This window comes from Phyllostomus hastatus, unplaced genomic scaffold, assembly GCF_019186645.2.
Source record: "Phyllostomus hastatus isolate PE091 unplaced genomic scaffold, TTU_PhHast_1.1 phas_contig_64, whole genome shotgun sequence".
Classification (NCBI taxonomy): domain Eukaryota; kingdom Metazoa; phylum Chordata; class Mammalia; order Chiroptera; family Phyllostomidae; genus Phyllostomus; species Phyllostomus hastatus.
The window spans coordinates 11,376,223-11,397,425 of NW_025333928.1; the positions used below are offsets into that span (position 1 = coordinate 11,376,223).

At 51.1% G+C, this 21,203-nt stretch overlaps 1 protein-coding gene across 2 annotated transcripts in view; it reads left to right on the forward strand.

The window, feature by feature from the left end:
- Positions 1-21,203, forward strand: part of RAB11FIP3 (RAB11 family interacting protein 3) — a 100,623-nt gene extending 79,420 nt beyond the window's left edge. Inside the window, exons 5-15 of one of the 2 annotated variants that reach the window (XM_045849330.1) lie at positions 1,503-1,652; positions 3,704-3,838; positions 7,169-7,204; positions 10,258-10,351; positions 11,447-11,550; positions 14,771-14,911; positions 17,698-17,779; positions 18,634-18,771; positions 19,012-19,167; positions 19,284-19,424; positions 19,509-21,203. In XM_045849330.1, coding sequence (XP_045705286.1) covers positions 1,503-1,652; positions 3,704-3,838; positions 7,169-7,204; positions 10,258-10,351; positions 11,447-11,550; positions 14,771-14,911; positions 17,698-17,779; positions 18,634-18,771; positions 19,012-19,167; positions 19,284-19,424; positions 19,509-19,622 — 1,291 coding nt within the window. In that variant the 3' untranslated portion in view covers positions 19,623-21,203. The remainder of the gene's footprint in view (positions 1-1,502; positions 1,653-3,703; positions 3,839-7,168; positions 7,205-10,257; positions 10,352-11,446; positions 11,551-14,770; positions 14,912-17,697; positions 17,780-18,633; positions 18,772-19,011; positions 19,168-19,283; positions 19,425-19,508) is intronic. The other variant, XM_045849331.1, reaches the window with a different exon arrangement.

Genomic DNA, 21,203 nt, shown 5'->3' on the forward strand with positions numbered 1-21,203 from the left:
AAAATTTTTTTAGAGAGGGGGGAAGGCAGGGACAAAGAGGGAAAGAAACATCAATGTGTGGTTGTCTCTCGTGTGCCCCCTATGGAGGTGCAACCCAGGCATATGCCCTGACTGGGAATTGAACCGTGACCCATTGGTTTTCAGGCTGGCACTCAGTCCACTGAGCCACTCCAGCCAGGGCTGCAGCCTTTTAATTTACTGTTGGTATACACTTGGGTAGTTAACAGTTTGGGTTTTATGGGGGGGGGGGGGCTGTAAACATTGCATGTGTTTTAGTGGTACATCTGGAACACATATGTTCAGCTTTAGAAGTTATTTCACTTATTGCAGTTCAGACAGTTATAGTCAGGACTTACAGGAGTAGTTACATGTCTGCCAATGCTGTGGATTCTGGTTGCTCCCCATCTTTTTAAAAAATATTTTATTTACTTATTTTTAGAGAGAGGGGAAGGGAGAGCAAAAGAGAATGAGAGAAACATTAGTGTGTGGTTGCCTCTTATGCACCCCCTACTGGGGACCAGGCCCCAAACCCAGGCATGTGCCCTGACTGGGAATTGAACCAGTGACCCTTTAGTTTGCAGGCCTGTGCTCAATCCACTGAGCCACATCAGCCAGGGCCGGAACAGATATTTTTCATTTTGTTGTACTCTAGTCCAGTTTATCAGTTTTCCTTTTGTGGTTAGCACTTCTGTGTGCTGCTTGAGAAATCTTTGCTTACCTCCACATCATTATAATGTTTACCTATGCTTTCCTTTAAAAGCCTATTGTTTAGCCCTGACTGGTGTGACTCCTTGGACTGAGTGCTGGCCTGCAAATCAAAAGGGTCACTGGTTTGATTCTCGGTCAGGGCACATGCCTGAGTTGCAGGCCAGGTACCCAGTTGGGGGCGTGCAAGAGGCCACCCATCGATGTATCTCTCACACTTTGATATCTCTCTCCCTCCCTTCTCCCTCTCTAAAAATGAATAAATAAAATCTTTTAAATAAATAAATAAAAGCCTATTGTTTTGCCTTCATATTTATATGTTAGCCCTTTTTTTAAAGATTTTATTTATTTATTTTTAGAGAGAAGGGAAGGCGGGGAGAAAGAGAGGGAAAAACATCTGTCCGTTGCCTCTCGCACATCCCCAGCTGGGGACCTGGCCCACAACCCAGGCATGCGCCCTGATGGGGAATTGAACCAGCAACTTTTTGGTTGGCAGGGTGGCGCTCGATCCACTGAGCCACACCAGCCAGGACTGTTATGTCTCTTGTGTGTATGGTGTGAGGTAGGGATAGTTTTTCCTGTATTGATATTCAATCATTTCAACCTTATTTTGAAAAGATTCCCCTTTCCTCCACTGTCCAGGTGTCATCTTGGTTCCCTGAGGTGCCTACCAGAACATTGAACTTAACACATGTGACTCATAGCATTTTTGCTAGAAAGTGTGAGTCACATCCTCAGTTGGGGGGGCTGCTCATGGCCCTGAGTCAGAAGGTGTCATTTCTGTTTTGTCTTTTCAGATCCCACCTGCACAGCCAGTCCGTCGTCATGGTGATAGGTGGCGAGGAGCATTTCGAGGACTATGGTGAGGGCAGTGAGGCGGAACTATCCCCAGAGACTCTCTGCAGTGAGGAGCCCGGCTGCGCAGATGCTGCTTTTCTCGCCCCCAGGTAACGCAGCCCTGCACCGGTGTGCATGTCCTCCTCCTGCATCTGTCTCCCCGTATTTAGTTGTGGGGAAGTTTCCCCTTTGGTTCATAAATTGGTAAGAGGGAACTTCTTTTATTCACTGTGGTATAACATACCGTCAAATCTCAAGATTCATGCCTTGGTGAACGTTAGCTGAAGTTTCTCCTGTCCAGTTGTATTCCCAGATCGCTCCACATTTGGGAGGCCTCAGCTGAACCACATGGCACAGAGCCTACGCCGGGCTACTCAGCTTTGTGGGTCCCTGAGCCACTAGTTGTGACCTCATTGTGGTTGCTGGCTGGCTTTGTGAGAAGCTGGGCACGCATGCGTGTGCAGACATTCCAGTCATGGTGCTGTCAGCTGCAGTCGCCGCATTGTGCATTAGACTCTCGGACCTTATTTCTGTAGCTGAAAATCTGTGTGGTTTGACCGGCCTCTGAGGGAGCCTTTAACATCACAAACAGTTCTTTGGATGCATTTCCTTATAATGACCTAACATCCCCATACTGTCTGGGAAGTTATGGCTTTCCACTACAATACCCAAAGGGCGAGATTCTCACTTATGGAGCTGGTTGCTCCCAGCTGTCCTTCCTCACAGGAGGCGCTGGGAGAAAACCAGCGCTTTTTGTCCTGTGGGCCTGGCAGCCTTTCACTGGTGGCCGGCCCATCAGAGAACATGGCTCTCTTCAGGTGGGATCCTTGCCTGGCTGAACAGTCACCTCTCTCCTGTGCACTCCAGTTCTTGAAATTCTCCATCTTTGCTGACAAAGGCCAAGTATCTTGAAATTGGCAACTATAAGATTCTTCCTTCGCCCAGACTGTTACCCAGGCCTAGGGGACCTACCTGGGTCGGGGCCAGTGCCGGGAGGGTCTGCCTGACAGGGTCCCCCTTGCTTTCTTCATGTGCCACCCCCTGAGCTGCCCACCAGGGAAGGGTGAGGAGCCCTCCACAGGCGTCTCTGGGAATGAGAGTGAGTGAAGCGGTGAGCTTTCTTTCAGTAGCTCTCCTCTTCCCATACCCACACTCAAGGCCAAAGGACTTGGCAATGCCTCGTGTGTGTTTCTGTTCTGTTTTGGTAATCTCTTCCTATTTGTTCCTGTCTTTTGTCCACTGTTTCAGTTTTCTGTCTCAAGTGCAACATCTATGCTACAATCGATGGTTTCCTTTAACCTTTCTTCAAATTGAACTTCCAAGTTGGCTTTTCAAAGCCTGTGGGTCTTCATGCCCCAGGGACGTTGCTGCCTTCTGGCAGGTGTATCACCAGTGCCCTGAAAGCCCAGGGAGGCTACTAGAATTCTTTATTTTTTTTTAATTCTCACCCAAGGATGTTTTTATTGATTTTAGATGGAGAAAGAGAGAAATGTTGATGTGAGAGAGAAACATCAATTGGTTGCCTCCTGTAAATGCTTCAACCAGGGATTGAACCCACAACCGAGCTGTGTGCCCTGACTGGGAATTGAACCCACAGCCTTTTAGTGCACAGGATGATGCTCCAACCAACTGAACCACCTGGCCAGGGCTAGTATTCTGACTTTTTAACAAAGGTCTTTAAAAAAGACAGAATTATTGCTAATTTATAATTCACATGTAGTCTTTGATATTGGTTGCTTTTAGAGCCATTATTAAAGCAGTTACAGTACAGTGAGTAACACTCCACATGAAGACATGCTTTGCTCTCACATGGATGAGTTTTTGACAAAGGAGGGTACAGCATATCAAGGCACATACTTCCTGCTAAGGGTAGCTGATGGACTACCCTCTGAGCTGGTAGTCGTTTCCTCTGAGCACCTGACCAGGAAGGAGCAGGTGTGTGGCTGAACCCCCCACAGCCTGAGCTGGTGGTGCACGTTATGGGTCATGGGTGGTGTTGAAGGAGGTGGGTTCACAGCAGTCTGAAAGTAAGAGTGAGACTCTTCCACAGTCAGTTACCTAACAACACTCTGTTGCCTGGCTAACTCCAGCCCTGTGTGGAGTCACAGGTAACGTGACCAGTCCTTGCTGTTTCCTGAACTGACACTTCTTGTCTCTCTAGCACCGACCCGCTTGCCGCAAAGCTGCACAGCATCCTCACTGATGAGGCCTTTGAGTTTTACTGTAGCCAGTGCCATAAACAAATCAACCGCCTAGAGGATCTTTCTGCTCGCCTGAATGATCTTGAAAAGAATAGGTAACTGATGTAGTGCCTGGCCTTGGTCTGTGTTCAAGGGTGAGGGGGACTCTTGTCCACAGCTGCCCCTGGCTGTTCTTATCCCAGGTGCCACTCACTCGGTCTAGCCAACTCTGGGGGTGCTCCCTCTGGAAGCTGGGCCTGAATTGTGGTTTGAAGGTGAGCGTGCAGATGCAGGACTCTTCCCTGGCCCCACCCCGCCCGCCCTGCATGTGTTGAGCCTGTGTTTGGCGCCCTTCGCCCTACTTGCTCCTGTGTGCATGCCGCAGTCTAATCAGCTGCTTCTCTCCCTGCTGACGACCTTTAGACACTGTGTATCCTGCTTGAGGAAATCTAGCCATGTGAAACTCTTTGCTGACAAAGAGATACTTTTTAAATTTTACTGAAATATTTCTTTAATTGGGAGTCACATGAAACAGCATGGGAAATTTAAAGTAAGATTTGGTCCTTAAAAACAACTTTGCAGTCAGCTTTCAGGAGTGTTGGTTTAAATCAGGTATGCATTCTGTAGATGAGCCCCTCCTCTGAACTTGCTTTTGTAAGGCTGCCTCAGACTCCATTAAAAGAAGAATCCAGTTTTGCCGCCCTGTTTTTGAAACAGGCCACCAGGATCCCAGCATGTACTGCTGCTCTCTGCACTCAACAGTCTGTTCTGCCTCCTCCACCTCCTGGGCCCAGTTTGTGTTAGACCATTTGCTTCCCTTTCCACCTCCATTACCCAATCTCAGCTCAAGCCAGAGTTCCAGAGGAGACAGTTCCTTTTGTTGGCTCCTCACAATTTCACAAGCTCCATCATAGAAAACATTTTTTGGGTAGTTTTCATGTATTGACATGCCCATTAAGCATACTGTTGATTTAGCTGGTCATATGGGCAAGCCCCTAGGTGAGCCACTTGGTACATGCCAATGCTGGTCAGCCCTGTGGGCTACCATGCAATAATCCAGGGAAGCTTCCAGGAAGAAGGGGTCTCAGACTCGTGGGAGGTTACATAAATGGTGGCAGAAATGTGAACCATCTTGATGACTTAAGATTTAGAGTAGTCCTCTAAAAACCATTTATGTATCTTTTTTTTTAAGATATTTAAAATTTATTTTTAGAGAGAGGGGAAGAGAGGAAGAGAAACATTGATGTGCAAGAGAAACCAATCACCTCTTGTATGCCCCCATCCAGGGACCAAACCTGCAATCTAGGCATGTGCCCTAACCAGGAATCACCAACAACCTTTCAGTTTGCAGGACGATGCCCAACCCACTGAGCCACACCAGTCAGAGGTCACTTAGTATCTTGAGGAGCCTGTCCCTTTAGAGCCTCAGCCAAGGCCAGCTCAGTCTTCCTGTTGGGTCCCATGGCCTTGGTCCTGTTGTACGTGTTGTTTTTCCTCTAGTTCCGATTCCAGTGCATTTAATAACGTCTTTGACTCTTTTTCTTACGTTCCATGCAACACAACACAGGCGATAGTGCAGCAAATGCCCAGTTCAGTGGAGACGATACAACGAGACCCCAACATCTGTGGCCCATCAGCAGCTTCAGAGGGAAGCCTGGTGGGGTCCCAGCAGCTGTGATGAGAAACTGGAAGTGGTTTTTAGGGGGAGGCCTGCCAGAGAGACTGGAGAAAATGGGGTGTATGGTGATTCCCAAGATCTGCAGGCCTCTCTTTTAGGGAAAACCAGTTTCACCTCTTGTGTATGTTTTCTTGGGTGCTTTGGTGAGGGGTCATTTTTTCTTTCCATGTGAAGACTTGCCTTCCTGCTAAGTGGGTTTCAGTACAGGTTTGCATTTCTCATTCTCTGAAGATTTTTGACATAGAAATGATTTTTTTTCCATGTGGAGAATCTGTCCCAGAACGGCTGTGGTCACCTCTGTTAGGCCTTGTGAGGCAGAAAACAGACAGGGACATGGCTAAATATAGCCAGCAAGTCCAGTGGGGTCTCCCCTCTGAAAGTTCCCTGCGAAAGACCCTACCAAGGTTGGTTAACATACCATTAAAATCATTATTGTAGTAAGGACACAACTGTCAGTCAGGAAATTCCCCCCTAAACACTCAGTTGAAAAGATCTGAATCTTGCCTGTTGGTTTCCGTAGACTTGCCTCAGAATAAATGTATTTTGTCTTGAGTAGTGGAAAATAAAATGTGATTTAGTCCAAACTGTATCTGGAAGCTTTGACATCATATAGAATTTCTAATCAGTGAGCCTTAGAAGATGCTGATAGCTAGCGTATTTCCCAGGTTACCTGGGAGCCTCTGTAAAAGCAGTTCATTTTGTAGAAAATTGTGTAGAAGTCTGCTTCACCCAGAGGTGCATCTTCACGTTCTAAACCCTGTCACTGGACTACCGCCCATTCCCTGAGAGGCCCGTTAGGGAGACTGAGTGGTGCGTCTGTTGTAGCTTATTTGTTTCGGGGGGTCTCTGTATTATTAGGATGAAATTAGATTTGTGTTATCAGTCAGGGTCCAGTCAGGAGAGGGAGCCACACGGTGATTTGAACAGGGTAAGTGTAATTAAAAGAGTAACTAACTACACCGGGATCAGCTAGTAAGAGTAGAGAGAACCCGGAAGAAGGGAGGAATAGACTCTGTAGGGAGCAGCCACCCCACCCAGGGCTGAGATCCAACCCTGCTTCAGAGGGTGTGGCTCTGGCAAGCTGGGTGGCAGAAGTGTCACTGTGGTGCCTCACAGGGGTTGGGAGGGTTAGAGACACGACTTACTAGGAATCTGCCTTCTAGAACTTGCTAGAAGTCTGCTCTCTGGCTGCCTAGAAAGCTGTTCACTGGGAGGGGTCTCGCCAGAGGTACTTTGCTACAAAACTGCCAGAGCATGTGTCAGGGAAGCTGCTGGGCACTGGCACTGGGGAAGATGCCCAGGTAGGACTTTGGAGTGTTAAGTGTTAGTGGTGAAGTTAAAAGTGATGGCAACGCTTGGCTGTTACAAACAGGCCCGTGTCATGTTTCATGTGGGGGCCAACTGTTCAGTCTTGGCCCTCGTGGGGATACGGCATTGGCCAGTGGCTTGAACCCAGTGCAACCAGCTGGTGGGTGCAGGCACTGGGGTCATCCTCTGAATGGAGATTTGATTGTGGCTCTACTGGAAATGACTTTGGAGGGGGTGGAATAATGTGACTTGCTGAGGCCTTGACCAGCCCTTGAGATTGTTCCCATGTCCCTGAATGTTTTGCTGAGCGGGCCTTTCTGTGCATGGAGTTGGCCTCGCAAGCAGGGTGCTGCATGCCTGTGAACGCACCCCCATCCCCATATCTCTGCAGCCTGAACTTCCTGTTTCCTCCCCGTCTGTTCTCTAACATGATTTTTCTGTTTATTTTGATTTTGCACAGTCCGACGAAGCGGCTCTCCAGCAAGAAGGTGGCGAGGTAGGAAACCTTTGTCTGTTTACTGAGATACTCTTCTGAGATGTATCACTAATCTTAGCTCTTTAAAAAAAAACAAGTTATTTTTTAAAACTTGTCAGTTGCCTCTCATGTTTTGGGATTCAAAATAATTTGAGGGGACAGATTGTGAAAAGAATTTCCAAAGCTGTGGATTAGGACCTGAATTTATGATGGGGAAGTAGATGTTGAGAGTTTTTGACATCCCTCCTATTTTATTGATATTCTCCACAAGGGGGCCCATGTCCCTGCATGTTTGCTGCAGGTTAACCCGCTCACTGGCAGAAAGCCAGGAGGGCCCTGGTCTCAGAGAGCTAGAGCAGGATGGAGCCGGGGTCTGGGTCTGCCTCCTTCAAAGGCTGTGCCCTTCCCACCCCTGCCGGCTCCCCAAGGTTACGAGAAGAGGAAGGAGATGTGCCTAATGCTGGGTTTCTAGAGAACATGCTTTTGTGACCATTTCTCCACTTTTCAGTTTTGGATACTACTTACCGAGTCCTATGGTGAAAGGTAACAGCTCATACATTCATCCTCTCCCCTGACATGCTTGTTCTAAAAATAATTTTCACAGGGTTTATAAGGTGCCAGCATTCTTCATAGGAAGCCATGTAACATGTCACTGTATTTCTTTTTTAAGACAAGTCATTGTTTCCCCTGGAGTCAGTAATTGTCTTCATGTTTTTATTTGCTTCATCTTCTGTGCTGCTCTTGCCTCCACCCTCCCGCCCTCCAGCAGGGCCGCGAGGCAGCCCTGTGCCTGTCTGGTCTTTTCCTCCCAGAGCCTCCGCCCTCAGCACAGGTGTATGCAGCCTGCGTAGCAGTGGCGGTGGTCCTGCTGTCCTCACCCCCCCGCCCACACACATAATGTGTGAACCAGATGTTTTGTTTCAGGTGTTGGATCCTCTCGTTCCCTGATACTCTGTCTTCCTATTTTTTCATCTCATCCTTTTGTCCAGCAAAAGTCCTGTAGCTTGCTGAGAAAAGAGGTGCCCAGGAGATAAATTTTGGGGACCTTGCTAGATATTTTATTCTTATAGTTTGGCTTGGAATAGGAGTCTGGGTTGTAACTAATTTTCCTTCAGAGTTTTGGAGGCATTGCTCATTGTCTTCTAATACTAGGGCTGCTACTGAGAGGTCTAATGCTTTCTGGTTTTTCTTTGTGACCATTTTCTCTCTCTGGAAGCTTATAAGTTGTTTTCTGTATCTCGGTAGTTAAGAAATTTTATGATGAGTCTTGTGGGTTCCCACTCCCATTAATTATGCTAGGCTGAATGAAGGATGTGCTATTTCAGTCTGGAAGCTTCTGTCCCTTAGTTCTGCCTGTTTTTTTGGGGGGGGGCGTGTTTTTTTGTTTGTTTGTTTGTTTTTTACATTGTCTTCTGTTCCACTTCCTGCTCCTTCTGGGATTCCTGCTTGTGGCCCCTCATGCCTCCATCCTTGCTGCCGCGTGCCTCCCTGCTCTGGCTCTGCCTGCCATGACGCACACACCACCAGCCCTTCCCATCTCTTCCGTGAATTCTCGTCTGGCTGTCCTTCTTGTTAGAGATCTCTCTTAAACAACTGGAGTTTTTGACATCCAGTAAATCTTCTGCATGTTGAAGGGGTTGCTCACAGCCAGCAGTCAGCCCCTGGCCAACAGGTAGTGTGAACAAGCCCCTGTGTCAGCAGGTCTTTTCTCCAGCCAGGCCGGCCGATTTTCCTAGTACAGGGTCCTGCCTGACTGCGGGCGTTTGGGGTGCTGTGCTGGGCCCACCGTGTAGTGTGCAGACTGTGGGTGCACTCCATTTGTAGGCCCTGTGTCCTGAGTCCAGGGCTCCTCCTGGTCTAGGAGAGTCCTGCTTTTCAAGGGTATGGTGGATACTGCCCCTCCCAGCCTCTGTGCTCATCCCTGCCGCCCCATTCTCAGGTGCCGGTCCTTCCTGGGTTCCCCAGAGCAAACAGGCCAGCTTCCCGTGTCTCAGCGGCTGGCTGCGGTCCTCCTGCCTCTGCCCCCTACTGCCTAGTGCCCTGGACATCTCTTTCCTGGTGCCATTTCCTCTTTGGGGATATAAACATTTTGTTTTTATTTATTTATTTTTCTATCATCTTAAGGGCTTAGAGTCCAGAGGCAGCTTAGGTGAACGTCATCAGTCCACCTTCTCCACTTGTTTTGTCACATCACCCCTTTCAGAAAAGCATCCGTGTTCTTACTAATATAATATTAATTCCAAACCATACTTTGTTACAATTTTAACATTACTTTCTGCCTTAGTTTCATATTTTGCCCCAGTCAAGCTACCGCTGGTGAAACTAAGGAAGGTAGAAACCTAGCTGAGCCATCTCCTCGCGGCCTCCCACATCTGGGACGTGGAGGGCCCAAGCTGCTGCGGCACCCGTGGCTGAGGAGCGGAGGAGGAGCTCCAGGGTGTGGAGCCACTTCCTTCGCAGGACAGCCAGGGCTAGTGCTCACTCACGCCCCGGGCTGCACGCCGCCCAGTGTGGCCCACTTTGCTGGAGACCTGTGTCCACTGGGGCCAGTGGTTGGAGTTGGCTGTGGCAGAAGACAGTCCCGCCTCTGCAGCCTCAGAGAGACCCCTCTGGTCTCTCACTGTTGCTGCCATTGGGAGTGTATTTGAAAAATCAAATACAGATGCATGTATGTGGGTGACGCTGCGTGCAAAAGTCATGATCCTTAATTGATACTTCACGGGCCCGCAGTGGAAGATGAGATTATGTCGTATCATAGGGAGGAAGACGTCATGTTTTATTACCTAAGTACAAAGTACCTTCGCCCCATCAGCTGGTGGGGAGGGAGGCTGGGCTTGTTAGGCTCCAAAGACCAGCAGGAGGACTCTGCAGACACAGTGCAGCTAGTGGCTCCAGCCCCTCGGTAATAACGTCCTGCTCGGACTTCCCTTTGGTGGAAACCCAGGCTACTGGGTTTGCTTTTCAGACCTGGAAATGCTCACATTTGAAGAACTTGCATTGGGCTCCCCACTCTTTTCTCTCTTTATTCTGCTGAAGGACCTTTTCTGGACTGGGCTGTTGTTTCTTCTCCACAGACACTTGCACCAGTCAGGGGTCCTGACCATGGAGGCCCTGCAGGATCCGCCCCCAGAGCCCGTGGAGGGCATGGAAGAGGACATTGCGGACAAGGTAGGCCCTGCATGGTGGGGCTAGGGGGCCACGTGTAGACAGCAGGTCTCAGTCTCAGGACTTGTGCCGGGTACCGTGGCCCTGGGGTGTGGGCCCACTATGGGCACATGGGGGTATGTTGGGCGAGGTGCCTGTGGGGCTCCTGGCCACGTCCTGGTGAGCAGATAGAGCACAGCAGGAGGTGGTGATGGCGCTGCAAGTGCTAATTAGGTTCTGCTCCAGCCCTACCGTTCTCCAGTATTTCACGTACATGAAAGAAGACAGGGACAGAACAGTGAGCGCCAGTGGCTCTCAGCCCGAATTTTATGTGCTGAGTTCTGGGTGCTCTGACACTCAGAGACTGTGCTCAGCAGGGCCCATGGAGGTGGGATCAGGGGGCACTGGAGGTTTGGGGGACGAGGGTACTTAGCTTAAAGTGATGGCAGAACCAAACATTGTGTGGAATGGGCTTTTCCAAGAGAGAAGCCAGGTAATTGGGTTATGGGTTATGTGGAGCCAAGCCAGACAGCCATCGGTGGTAATGGGCCCAAACTTCTGAAAGACCAGCTCCAGAAAGAGGGGAAGAGGAGGGTGGCAGCACACACCTCTCACCCCATCCTGTCCCTTCTCACCCCCTCCCGACTCCCCTCACTTCCTCTCTATAGCACCTCCAGCATCTGCGCTGCACAGCCTTCTCTGGCTCTCAAGGCTGGTGGCCTTCACTCCTCCTACCACTTTTGTAGATGTCTGTCTCCCATCTATTTAGTGAGCTCCCTGGAGAGGGAGGAATCAATCCCTGGGGCTCTTCTGTCCTTGAGTCCCCTGGCATATGCCGCCTCTGTGGGTTGGGTCTGGCAGAGAGCAGGTGCCCCTTCCTGTGGGGGGGCCCATAGTTGGCTCCCCTATGTACTATCACAGAGTCATCACAAAGGCGCTATCAGGTCACTCAGGCCTCTCCAGCCCCCTGCTAACATCTGCACTTGGGGTTTTGAGGCCATGGAATCCTCACTGTTCACACTGATGTCTGTGGGGGCCGCACTATGTCGTTTATGGGGATAGTGTCCATGAACAAGGTAGACCCAATTCCAGCTGAGTGAACACTGTCTTGCTCCCAAGGTTGTCTTCTTGGAGAAGCGGGTGTCAGAGCTGGAGAAGGACACTGCTGCCAATGGGGAGCAACATAGCCGGCTGAGGCAGGAAAATCTCCAGCTGGTGCACAGGTGAGCATGGCACAGTTCCCTTCACCTCACAGAACAGAGCGTGACTGCTGCACAGAGGTCGGCTCTCACCTGGAGCTGCCCTCCATCCTGCAGCTGGGAGCCAGCCAGGGGATGGTTCTGGGTACCTTTTTGAGCATGGCTCCAACTTAGTACTATCCCCAGCCGATTTAGGGCATCAGAGGAAAGAAATAGGAGAGGACACCGCCTCACCGATCTCTCAGGAGCAGCTGAGGCCAGCACTCACACCGCCTGCACAGAGTGCCTGGTGGAGGGAGGCCTGACCTCAGGGGTGGCAGAGGCTACGTGGGGAGAGGATGCCCAGGGCCTCAAATAGCAAGTGGGGGCTTTGGGAGTGGGGTCCAGTGCCTTCAGAGTCCCCTGCAGTGGGAGCATGACCCATCCTTGGGGCATGCAGGTGCTTACAGGTGCTTAGCCACAGAAGCAAGAAACAAGTGGGGACTGCTGGGTTCACAGCAGAATGCACAGTCTGACTCTAACAGTGAGAACACTGAGGAAGAAATAACAGATGTGTGAAGCAGGGGTTAGCTACTGTGTTTGCACAGAGGGGGTGGGGGCTACCTCCCCTCTCCTGTTTTGTGGACTTTTTATAGAATACTGTGTGAGTTTTAGTGTTTTGAAACTAGTCATTCAGTGTAACCCCATGCCAGAAGCAGCAGCTGTCAGGCTGTGCTACCTGAGTACATCTGGTGCTGTGGGGGCGAGGCTCTGGGGAGCCCCCAGGGGCCTGAGAGAGGCAGGAAGTGTGGTATGTTGGGATCTCCACGAGAGAAGCGGCCTGCCCATGCCAGGCTGCTGGAACAAAAACTCGGCTCTGCCACACATTCTGTGACCTCAGGCAAGAAGAGCCCTGTCCTCAAAGCCCCGGTTTCCACACCCATGACCTGAACAAGTGCACTCTGAGCGCTCTGAACAGTGTGGGACATAGGCACGCACACACTCATGCAGCATGCGCCTCATGTGCTCCAGGGTTGTGCTCAGCTCCTGTTGTGATGTTTTCATCCTGGAAGCTACTGATCACTTATGGAGTTAAAACTAGTTCACTCGTGCAGTCGCAGGGTTCTCATGGGAGGGCCTGCCCCAGGCCCTGCTGCAGAGCCAGGGTAGGGTCTGCCACATTTGTGAAGGGGCTTGGGCTGCAGTGCGGCACCAAGTATGTGCCTCGTCTCTGGAGACGTTTGTTACTCCCTCTCTGTCCTTGTCCAGGGAAGTCTGAGTAGATCACCAGACTCCTTTCTCAAGCTGACTGGTGAGATTAGTCTAATCCGATGGGCACTTACCAGTTATCCACATAAGTAGTTGAAAGCCTATGTCCTATGGCTCATCCTTTCCCAAGGTCAGACACGTCCAGTTCCTGTGGATGTTCTTTTGGTGTCGGCCCCAGTTCTCCTGAACAGTGCGCTTCTGCTGCAGTTTCTTGGTGTTCCCCACATGGAACATTGTCAGCCCAAGCCAGCCCTGCCACACAGCTCTCCTACTCTTCCTCCATCCCAGGAATTCCAAATGCTTCCTCTGCATTTGATTTTTTAAAATTTTCTGGATCCCACATTTTCTTCTCTTTTGGTTTTCGCTTACATTCTGAAGAGGATATCCCCCATTGTTGCCTGGGAAAGGGTGCATGGGAACAGGTTCTTTGAGACCTCGCGTATCTGAGACTGTTTCACCCAGCGTGGAAATAGGTTCCCTGAGAACTCAGTGGCCCCGCTGCCTCCAACCCAAGCTGTGCTCCGGACGCCTGGCACCGCTGTGTTGCCCTGTTCTCATGCTAACACCTGAGGGCTTCCTGTTGTTTCCGCGCTGGGCACGAGGTTTTCAACCTCTTAGAAAGTGTGCCCCTCAGCTTGAGGAAGGCTTCTAGAATTATTTCTCCATACAATGCCTTTCATTTTCTTATCTAGCTAAACTTCTGTTCATAAAATATTAGACCTTTCCTCTGACTTTCTGGACTTATCCTCTGCCTTTTAAAAAATATATATTTTATATTGCCCTGGCTGGTGTGGCTCAGTAGATTGAGTGCTAGCCTGCGAACCAAAGGGTCGCTGGTTCGATTCCCTGTCAGGGTACATACCTGGGTTGCTTGCCAGGTCCCCAGTAGGGGGTGTGTAGGAAGCAACTACACATCAATGTTTCTCTCTTTCTCCCTCCCTTCCCCTCTCTCTAAAAATATTTTTATTTTTATTAATTTTTTTTTTTAGAGAGAGGGGAAGGGAGGGAGAGAACATCGATGTGCAAGAGAAATACTGATTGGTTTCCTCTTGCATGCCCCCAACTGGGGACCTGGCCCACAACCTAGGCATGTGCCCCAACTGGGAATCGAACTGGCGACCTTTTGGTTTGCAGGATGACTCCCAGCTGCTGAGCCACACCAGTCAGGGCTCTGTTCTTTTTTAATTCTCTGTAATACCCTTGCTTTTCTTCTTCAGCTCTTCTGTTGAACTTAAGTGTTTTTCATATTTAATTTCTAAGTTACTTTTTGTCGTGTGTTCCTTCTGTGACATCAGCCCTATTTTGTGGATGTGGTGTTCTAGCCCTCTGTCAGTTACAGGGTTTTTCCTCCTATTTCCTGTGTGATATACATTTCTTAGAGGTCCTTTTCTGTTGGCCTTGGCCATGTTGTATTAAAAGCTTTCCTGTGGCAGCTGGGGATCTGTGGCTACCCGTGTACTCTTTGGTGTGAGGCACCAAGAAGCAGATGGGAAGCCCTGTGTGCGGGGACAGCTTCTGGGCTCGATATCGTCCATAACAGGGCGTAGGAGCCCTTGTCTTTGGGAGGTCAGTTCCTGCCTCCGTGGGTGGGCACAGTGGTCTGGGAAGGGGCCAGGGTCAGGGCCCCTGTGAGAACATTTCCTTTGGCCCTGTGTTCTTATTGACACCTGCTTCTGTCTCTGCTGTAGACGAGGTGGGTGGGGCTGGTTTGTACACCAGGTCCTAGAGTGTCAGTGCAAGGTACCTTGGGAGTGCTCCTGGGCTTGTGCCCATGAGAGGGTCTCCTGTCCACACACCACCCTCAATGCAGGGAGCGGATACGGGGGTGAGGCACCTCCTCCTTCAGAACTGCCTTTAATGAGAGCTGTGGGTGGGAAGTCTCACGGCCTTCCTATCCCTCCTCCAGGTAGGGGCAGCTCTCTCCGGGTCCTGAGGCAGCATCTTGCCCTTGGTGGAAGGGCAGAAAGTCTCTCACATCCTCCCTTGGCCTTCACAGAGCCAATGCCCTCGAGGAGCAGTTGAAGGAGCAGGAGCTGAGAGCTTGTGAGATGGTCCTGGAAGAGACACGGAAGCAGAAGGAGCTCTTATGCAAGATGGAGAGAGAGAAGAGCATTGAGATCGAGAACCTGCAGGCCAGGTAGGCTAAGCCACCACGGCTCTCCAGAGCCATTCGTGACAACACGAAAATGCAGTAGTTGCTACACCCCACTCTGCACCCCAGGAAGGCACAGTGTCTAGGAACAAATTTTATTTTAGAAAAAGTAGAAAACCTATGTGAAGAAAACTGTAAAACTCTACTAAAGGCCACAAAAGATCTGAATTCAAAGACTGAACTTACATGGGTATGACTTTCTCTAAATCTCTTTCTAATCGATGTTATCTGAGTGAAAATACCAATTTTTTTTCTAAGGCTACTTGAAAAAATTACCTTTATACTTCTCTGGAGGCAGAAGCCTTACATAAGTCAGGAAAGGAGGGGACGAAAAGGGTGAGCACACTGTACGTGAAGCGCGCCCGGGAGGCACAGCAGGGGTAGCGGTCCCATACTACCCGGAGACGGCAGTGCCACACCCAGGCAGTTGGGCTGGAGGCGAGTGGCACATGCATAAAATTATACATGGGAGTGATGGTTCTCTTAAAACTCCGTAGGAGAAAACCCACGGATAACTTAGATGGCCACCACAGAGGAAGGTGAAGAAGGTCACCGTGGCGCCCCCTCCCAGAGCGCTTCCCCTGAGTGGCCGTGGGAGGGGGGATTTCATAGAACGTTTTTTTAGCTGAGTCAGTACCACTTTTAGAATACAAAATACAGTAGTTTTAAATATTCATGAAAGAGGACTCTTCTTAAGTTTATGTTCCTCTCCAACTCTTAAAGCTGGGAAGATACACTTTGACTTTATCTAAGAAGAGTTAGGAGGGCATTTTCAAAAGTGGAGTGGCAGGAGTGGGCTGCACGCAGAGCTGTGCCAGGGTCGCCCTGAACAGGGAAGCTCCCTTACATGCAGACATCCAGTGGGATGCCACCACCCAGGGCAGCCAGGCCTGGGCTGTCAGGACAGTGCTGCTTAGTGGACTCAAAGCAATTTCTCTTATGTGCATGCTGGTAGCCTCTCCCAAAGGACTGCTGTAGGGCTACCTTTGTGCCCTATCCACTGGGGCTGTGGGTGCTGAGAAGCAAGGCCATCCTGCCTCCCACATCTGTCCACACCAGAGCCTGCACAGCTGGGTTGTCCTGCAGGATAGCAGCCTGCGGGGGCATACCACAGACGGAGCTTCCTGCGGCTTTAGGGGAGTGAGGCAGGACTCACTCCTTCTTCTGGCCAAACCTGCTGCCTGCCCTATGCACCGAGGGTCAGTGGCTCTGTGCACCTGGACTCTGTTGGCCTCCTGCAACTCCCTGGGAGTGTGGTGGGGGGCAGAGGAAGCCTGGGGTTCTTAGGGGGCTGCCCAGGCCCTCAGAGGCCCCTGCAGCCTTGGGTCATCAGGACAGGGACCTTCCCATCATGGCCTTAGTCCATTATGGTGTACAGGAAGACACTCCTCAGTGAGGTGGGCTACAGAGTAACAGGGTGGTGAGGACAACTGGATTACAGAAAGGAACAAGGGCTCCTTAGAGAAGGGACTGACTCTGCAGCCGGGACAGGGTAGACCAGTGGAGCCTGGAGCATCATCTTGTAGTACCAGAAAGTAGGGAAGTGCTTGAACAAGAGCATACACACACAGTGATAGGTACATGTAGGTACCTAGGTACAGTCCCTAGACCTGTGTGTGAGGGCACAAGCTCAGCTTGGGCCACCACCCCTTTCCTGGAAGATGCTGGAGCCTCCCTGCTTCCCAGTTTTTCCACAGATGTGGGATCCTTGGGCCCAGAGGTTCATGTATCTGGGACATGTACCTAGGACATGTACCCGGGACGTGTACATGTACCTGGGACATGAGCCAACTAAAGATCAAAGGTGGGACAATTTGAGCAACACACTAATGATACTATTGGACCATGACCCAGAGTGTAACTAAATGTGATGGTTGGTGAATGGGGAGAAGACAAACCTTCCTCACAGAGCACTCCAAATACAGTACATGGCAATGTCCCTTCCTGGGAAGTGGTGCTGCGTCCTCCCTTTCTCTGGAGTGTGGGCTGGACTAGGTGACCAGCTTCCAGATTCAGAGAATAGATTTGAAAAGTAGAACTTGGTAGAGGAAACACCTGGCAGACACACCTTTACCAGGTGATCCAGGTCAGTATCACCTATGATGAGTCATGTGGACTCGGCATCTCTGATCTGATGTGATAAGAGGGTCACCTCACTTCTGTCGAATTTTTCCCCCAACCATAACCCATCTAACCATGATAAAACACCAGAAAGACCCAATTCGAGGGACATTCTATTAAATACATAATCAAAACTTGTCAAAACTGTCAAAGTCATTAAAAACCAGGAAAGCTGGAGAGACTGCCCTAGACCCTAGGGGACAAAGGTGGTAACTAAGTGTGGTGTGGTCCTGGGAGGGATCCTGGACAGAGAGGGGCACTTGTGAAAAAGCTGAATCGCATCCATGGTTTGGTGACCAGAGTGTCCTGATGTGGGTGCGTGGGCTGTGATGAACCTGCTGCAGTGATGAGCAGATGCTTCCAGGGGAAGCTCAAAGGGCCCGAGGTCCACAGGGACTCTGCACTGTGTCTGCAACTGCTGTAAACCTGAAATTCTCCCCATACCCAAAGTGTATTTAACAACCATCCTGGCCTATGAAAAGTTTTTGCCCAGAGCATTTATGTGTGTAAGGGCTGGGCTGTAGGCACTGGAGGCTAGCCTCTTTGGATCCCTGGGCAGCCCCTAGCAAGGTTTCCAAGACACTCGGCCTCCCTCACCCCAAGGAGGCGCATTCCTAGGGAACAGGTCCCAGCCTCATTCTATGTCCCAGGCTGCAGCAACTGGACGAGGAGAACAGTGAGCTGAGATCCTGCACACCCTGTCTAAAGGCCAACATCGAACGCCTGGAGGAGGTAAGCTGCCAGCGAAGAATGCTGAGCCAAGGCCCATCAGGCTGGCCTGTGTGCTTTTCCATACCCTCTGGGTCTGCTGCCTGTTGGGGGATCGGGATACGCTGAGATAGGTTCCCCAAAGCAGGGCAATCATGTGACCAGCTAATGAGTCTGCAGGAGTATGGCCAGCCAAGGGGTGCACCACAGGCCAGGGGATTGTGCTGCTCCAAAGAGCAGGCTGATGGTGCCGGGCCCTACCAGGCCTGTGTGTGAGGGGACAAGCTCAGCTTGGGCCACCCCTTTGCTGGAAGATGCTGGAGCCTTCCTGCTTCCCAGCTTTTCCACAGACGTGGGATCTTTGGGCCCAGAGGTTCATGCTTTGACTGACCTGTGGTCTGAACCTAGGGCTGATGTCCTTGAGGGGCTGACTTCAGCTGGACCCCTCATGCCCCATTCTGCAGATGTTCACTGAGAGGCTTCTCCTTCCCTGTCCTCCGCTTCTTGCAAAGTGTCTCCTGGGAAGCTCTGAACCCTGAGCAAGTTGGAGACCACCTGGGTTCTGGCTACTGTGAGCAGCTCCTGCTGAGTGGCCATGGGTCAGGTCCTGCTCTTGCCTTCCCCTAGAAACAGTACTGTTGGGAGGAGGTGCCTTCCATTGGGAGCGCCCCAGGCTCACCTTCCATGTGCATTGCACTTGCAGTCAGCACAGGCCCTGAGAGAGCATGCCTATGTACGTGCACCTCAGCTTTCACAGGAAAGAAAGCTCAGATGCAGCCCCGTGGACGTCAGCAAGCTGATACTCTCAAGACATGCACCTGAGTCAGTGTGTGGGATGGCAGGTGAGGCATGTCCATGGCAAGTGTTTCACCTTGCAGGAGAAGCAGAAGCTGCTGGATGAGATTGAAGAGTTGTCGCTGCGGCTCAGTGATGAGCAGGAAAACAGGAGGAAGCTAGGTGACAGGCTGAGTCACGAAAGGCACCAATTTCAGAAGGACAAGGAGGCAACACAGGAGGTGAGCACAAGCCCAGAGGCCCTGGCTGTCACTCAGTGAACTCCCAGATACATAGGGCCTATCTGGAATGAGCTGGGGACCCACTGCTTTTAACTGTCAGGCTGGACAGAGGGGCTTGGTGCATGGTGGCATTTGGGAAGTATGGCGTTACCATCCTCCTCAAAAATGGTGTTCAGACAAATGCAGAGGTTCTGAAGCCAGGGACAGGGCTGATACTGCTCACCCTGCTGTCCCACACAGCTAATTGAGGACCTGCGCAAGCAGCTAGAGCATCTACAGCTCTTCAAGCTGGAGGCAGAGCAGAGGAGGGGCCGGAGCAGCAGCGTAGGCCTGCAGGAGTACAATAGCCGCACCCGGGAGAGTGAGCTGGAGCAGGAAGTCCGCAGGCTGAAGCAGGTACAGCTGGGCAGATACTCTTTTACCTGGAAAAAGCCTCATGACAGCCAGCATGGGGAGAGGGGAGCGTGGGGAGTCACTGCCCAGGAATCATGCTATTGTGCCGCCCACCCCAGGACAACCGGAACCTGAAGGAGCAGAATGATGAGCTCAATGGACAGATCATAAACCTGAGCATCCAGGGTGCCAAGAACCTCTTCTCCACATCCTTCTCCGAGTCTCTGGCCGCAGAGATCAGCTCAGTTTCCCGTGATGAGGTAACATACCCACTCCCCCACACCTGGGACTCCACAGCATCCCCAGTCAGTGTGCCCAGTGCCAACCCCTTGCTTTTCCCACAGCTCATGGAAGCGATTCAGAAGCAGGAAGAGATCAACTTCCGCCTGCAAGACTACATCGACAGGATCATTGTGGCCATCATGGAGACCAACCCATCCATCCTGGAGGTCAAGTAGAGGCAGACAAGCCCAGCCCAGGGTGATTCTGGACTCCACCAACACCCCAGAGATGGCCATGGCACACATGGGCCAAGAATAGCAGGTCCCATACCCACTGAGGCCAGAGCACACAGCTGAGCTGGAGCACAGAAAGACAGGGTGGTGGAAGAGGGAGAAGGAAAAGGAAGCCCAGTGCTCTGAGCCCACAGCAGGTGCAAGTGGGATTGGGCCTGCTCTCAGCTCTGGCCGCCTACTGTTTGCAGATGTGGGGACAGTGTCTCAGGCTGGCATGAGCCCCTCCATGAGCTCCCTCCCACGTAGTAGACCCTCCTGCTCTCCTGCCCTGTCAGAGAGAAAGGAAGGAAATGGGTTGCCATCTGGGGTGCAGCCATCTATGTCCTCACAGGTACCCCGACATGGTGCCACCCATCTCAGCCACTCCTGGACAATCTAGAGACCCCAGGACCTTTGCACCAGATGTGGTGGTAGGTGAAAGACAGGCAGTGAAGTTGATACAAGTCAGGGTCTGACCAGCAGGGCCCCCCTTCCCACAAGCTTTTCTGGGGCTGTCTCCCTGAGCTGCTCAGGCCACCACCCAGCCAGAAGAAGCATCTCAGTCCAGCTTCAGGCCCAGGGGTCTCCAGTTGCATCCTTGCTACAATAACCTTTGGGGGCTCTCATCCTCCTGTGGGGGCTGGGGCAGGAGCCTCTGCTCTGAAATCAGTACTTGAGAATCTAATGTTGTAGAAAGTACTATCTGGATGAGGGGGGCATTGTCAGCCTTCTCTGACTCCTGGGGTGCAGGCAGGGCCATGGTGAGGTGTGGCCTCCCCATGGGTAAGGCTTTCCTGGCCTCCTGAATTACCCCTCCCTGTGCAGATCTTGGCAGCCCCCGGTAAAGTCCCACTTTCCCAGGCCAGAGTCCAAATGTTTCCTCTGGGAATCTAAATCATTAGCAGTCATCATTCTTCCCGAGGTGCATTCTGCAGGACGCTGGGCAGGGCAGGCTCTCCAAAGAGAGAGATCAGGAGCAGATAACGAGACTTCCCCAGCGACTTGGAGGTTCCTTTTAGGAAACCTTTACCCAGCTGTACGCTGACACTGCCTGGCACCTGTGCTACCAGGAGCAGCAGTGTCACCCCCACAGGGATGCTGGGCCTGCTGCCCACCTGAGCCCGAGCACTGGCCACAGGCCTCCAGGTGCTCCCAGGTGGGCCAAGACCCCACACACAAACTGGCCACTGCTGCGTGCAAGTGCGTATGTGAGGTGTATGCACATGTGTGTGTGTAAGCATGTGTGTTGCCCTTCATCCTTCATCCTCCACATGGCCCACCTTCTACTCTAAGACTTAAGATGTTGCCTCGTATTGTATATTTTGGGGAAAGCCTTGGGTGTAAATCAGTGTAAACTTGGAAGAGAGATTTTTCTATCATGTAGAGTAGGTATTTTTTATAGATTGAAGGTTGATCAATTTTTTTAATACTTCCAAGAGAGACTATCTGTGTATACACATGAAATATATATATATGTATGTATGTATGTATGTATGATAATAAATATGGGAACTCTGCTTTCTGTGCCCAGCCTCACCCTACTGA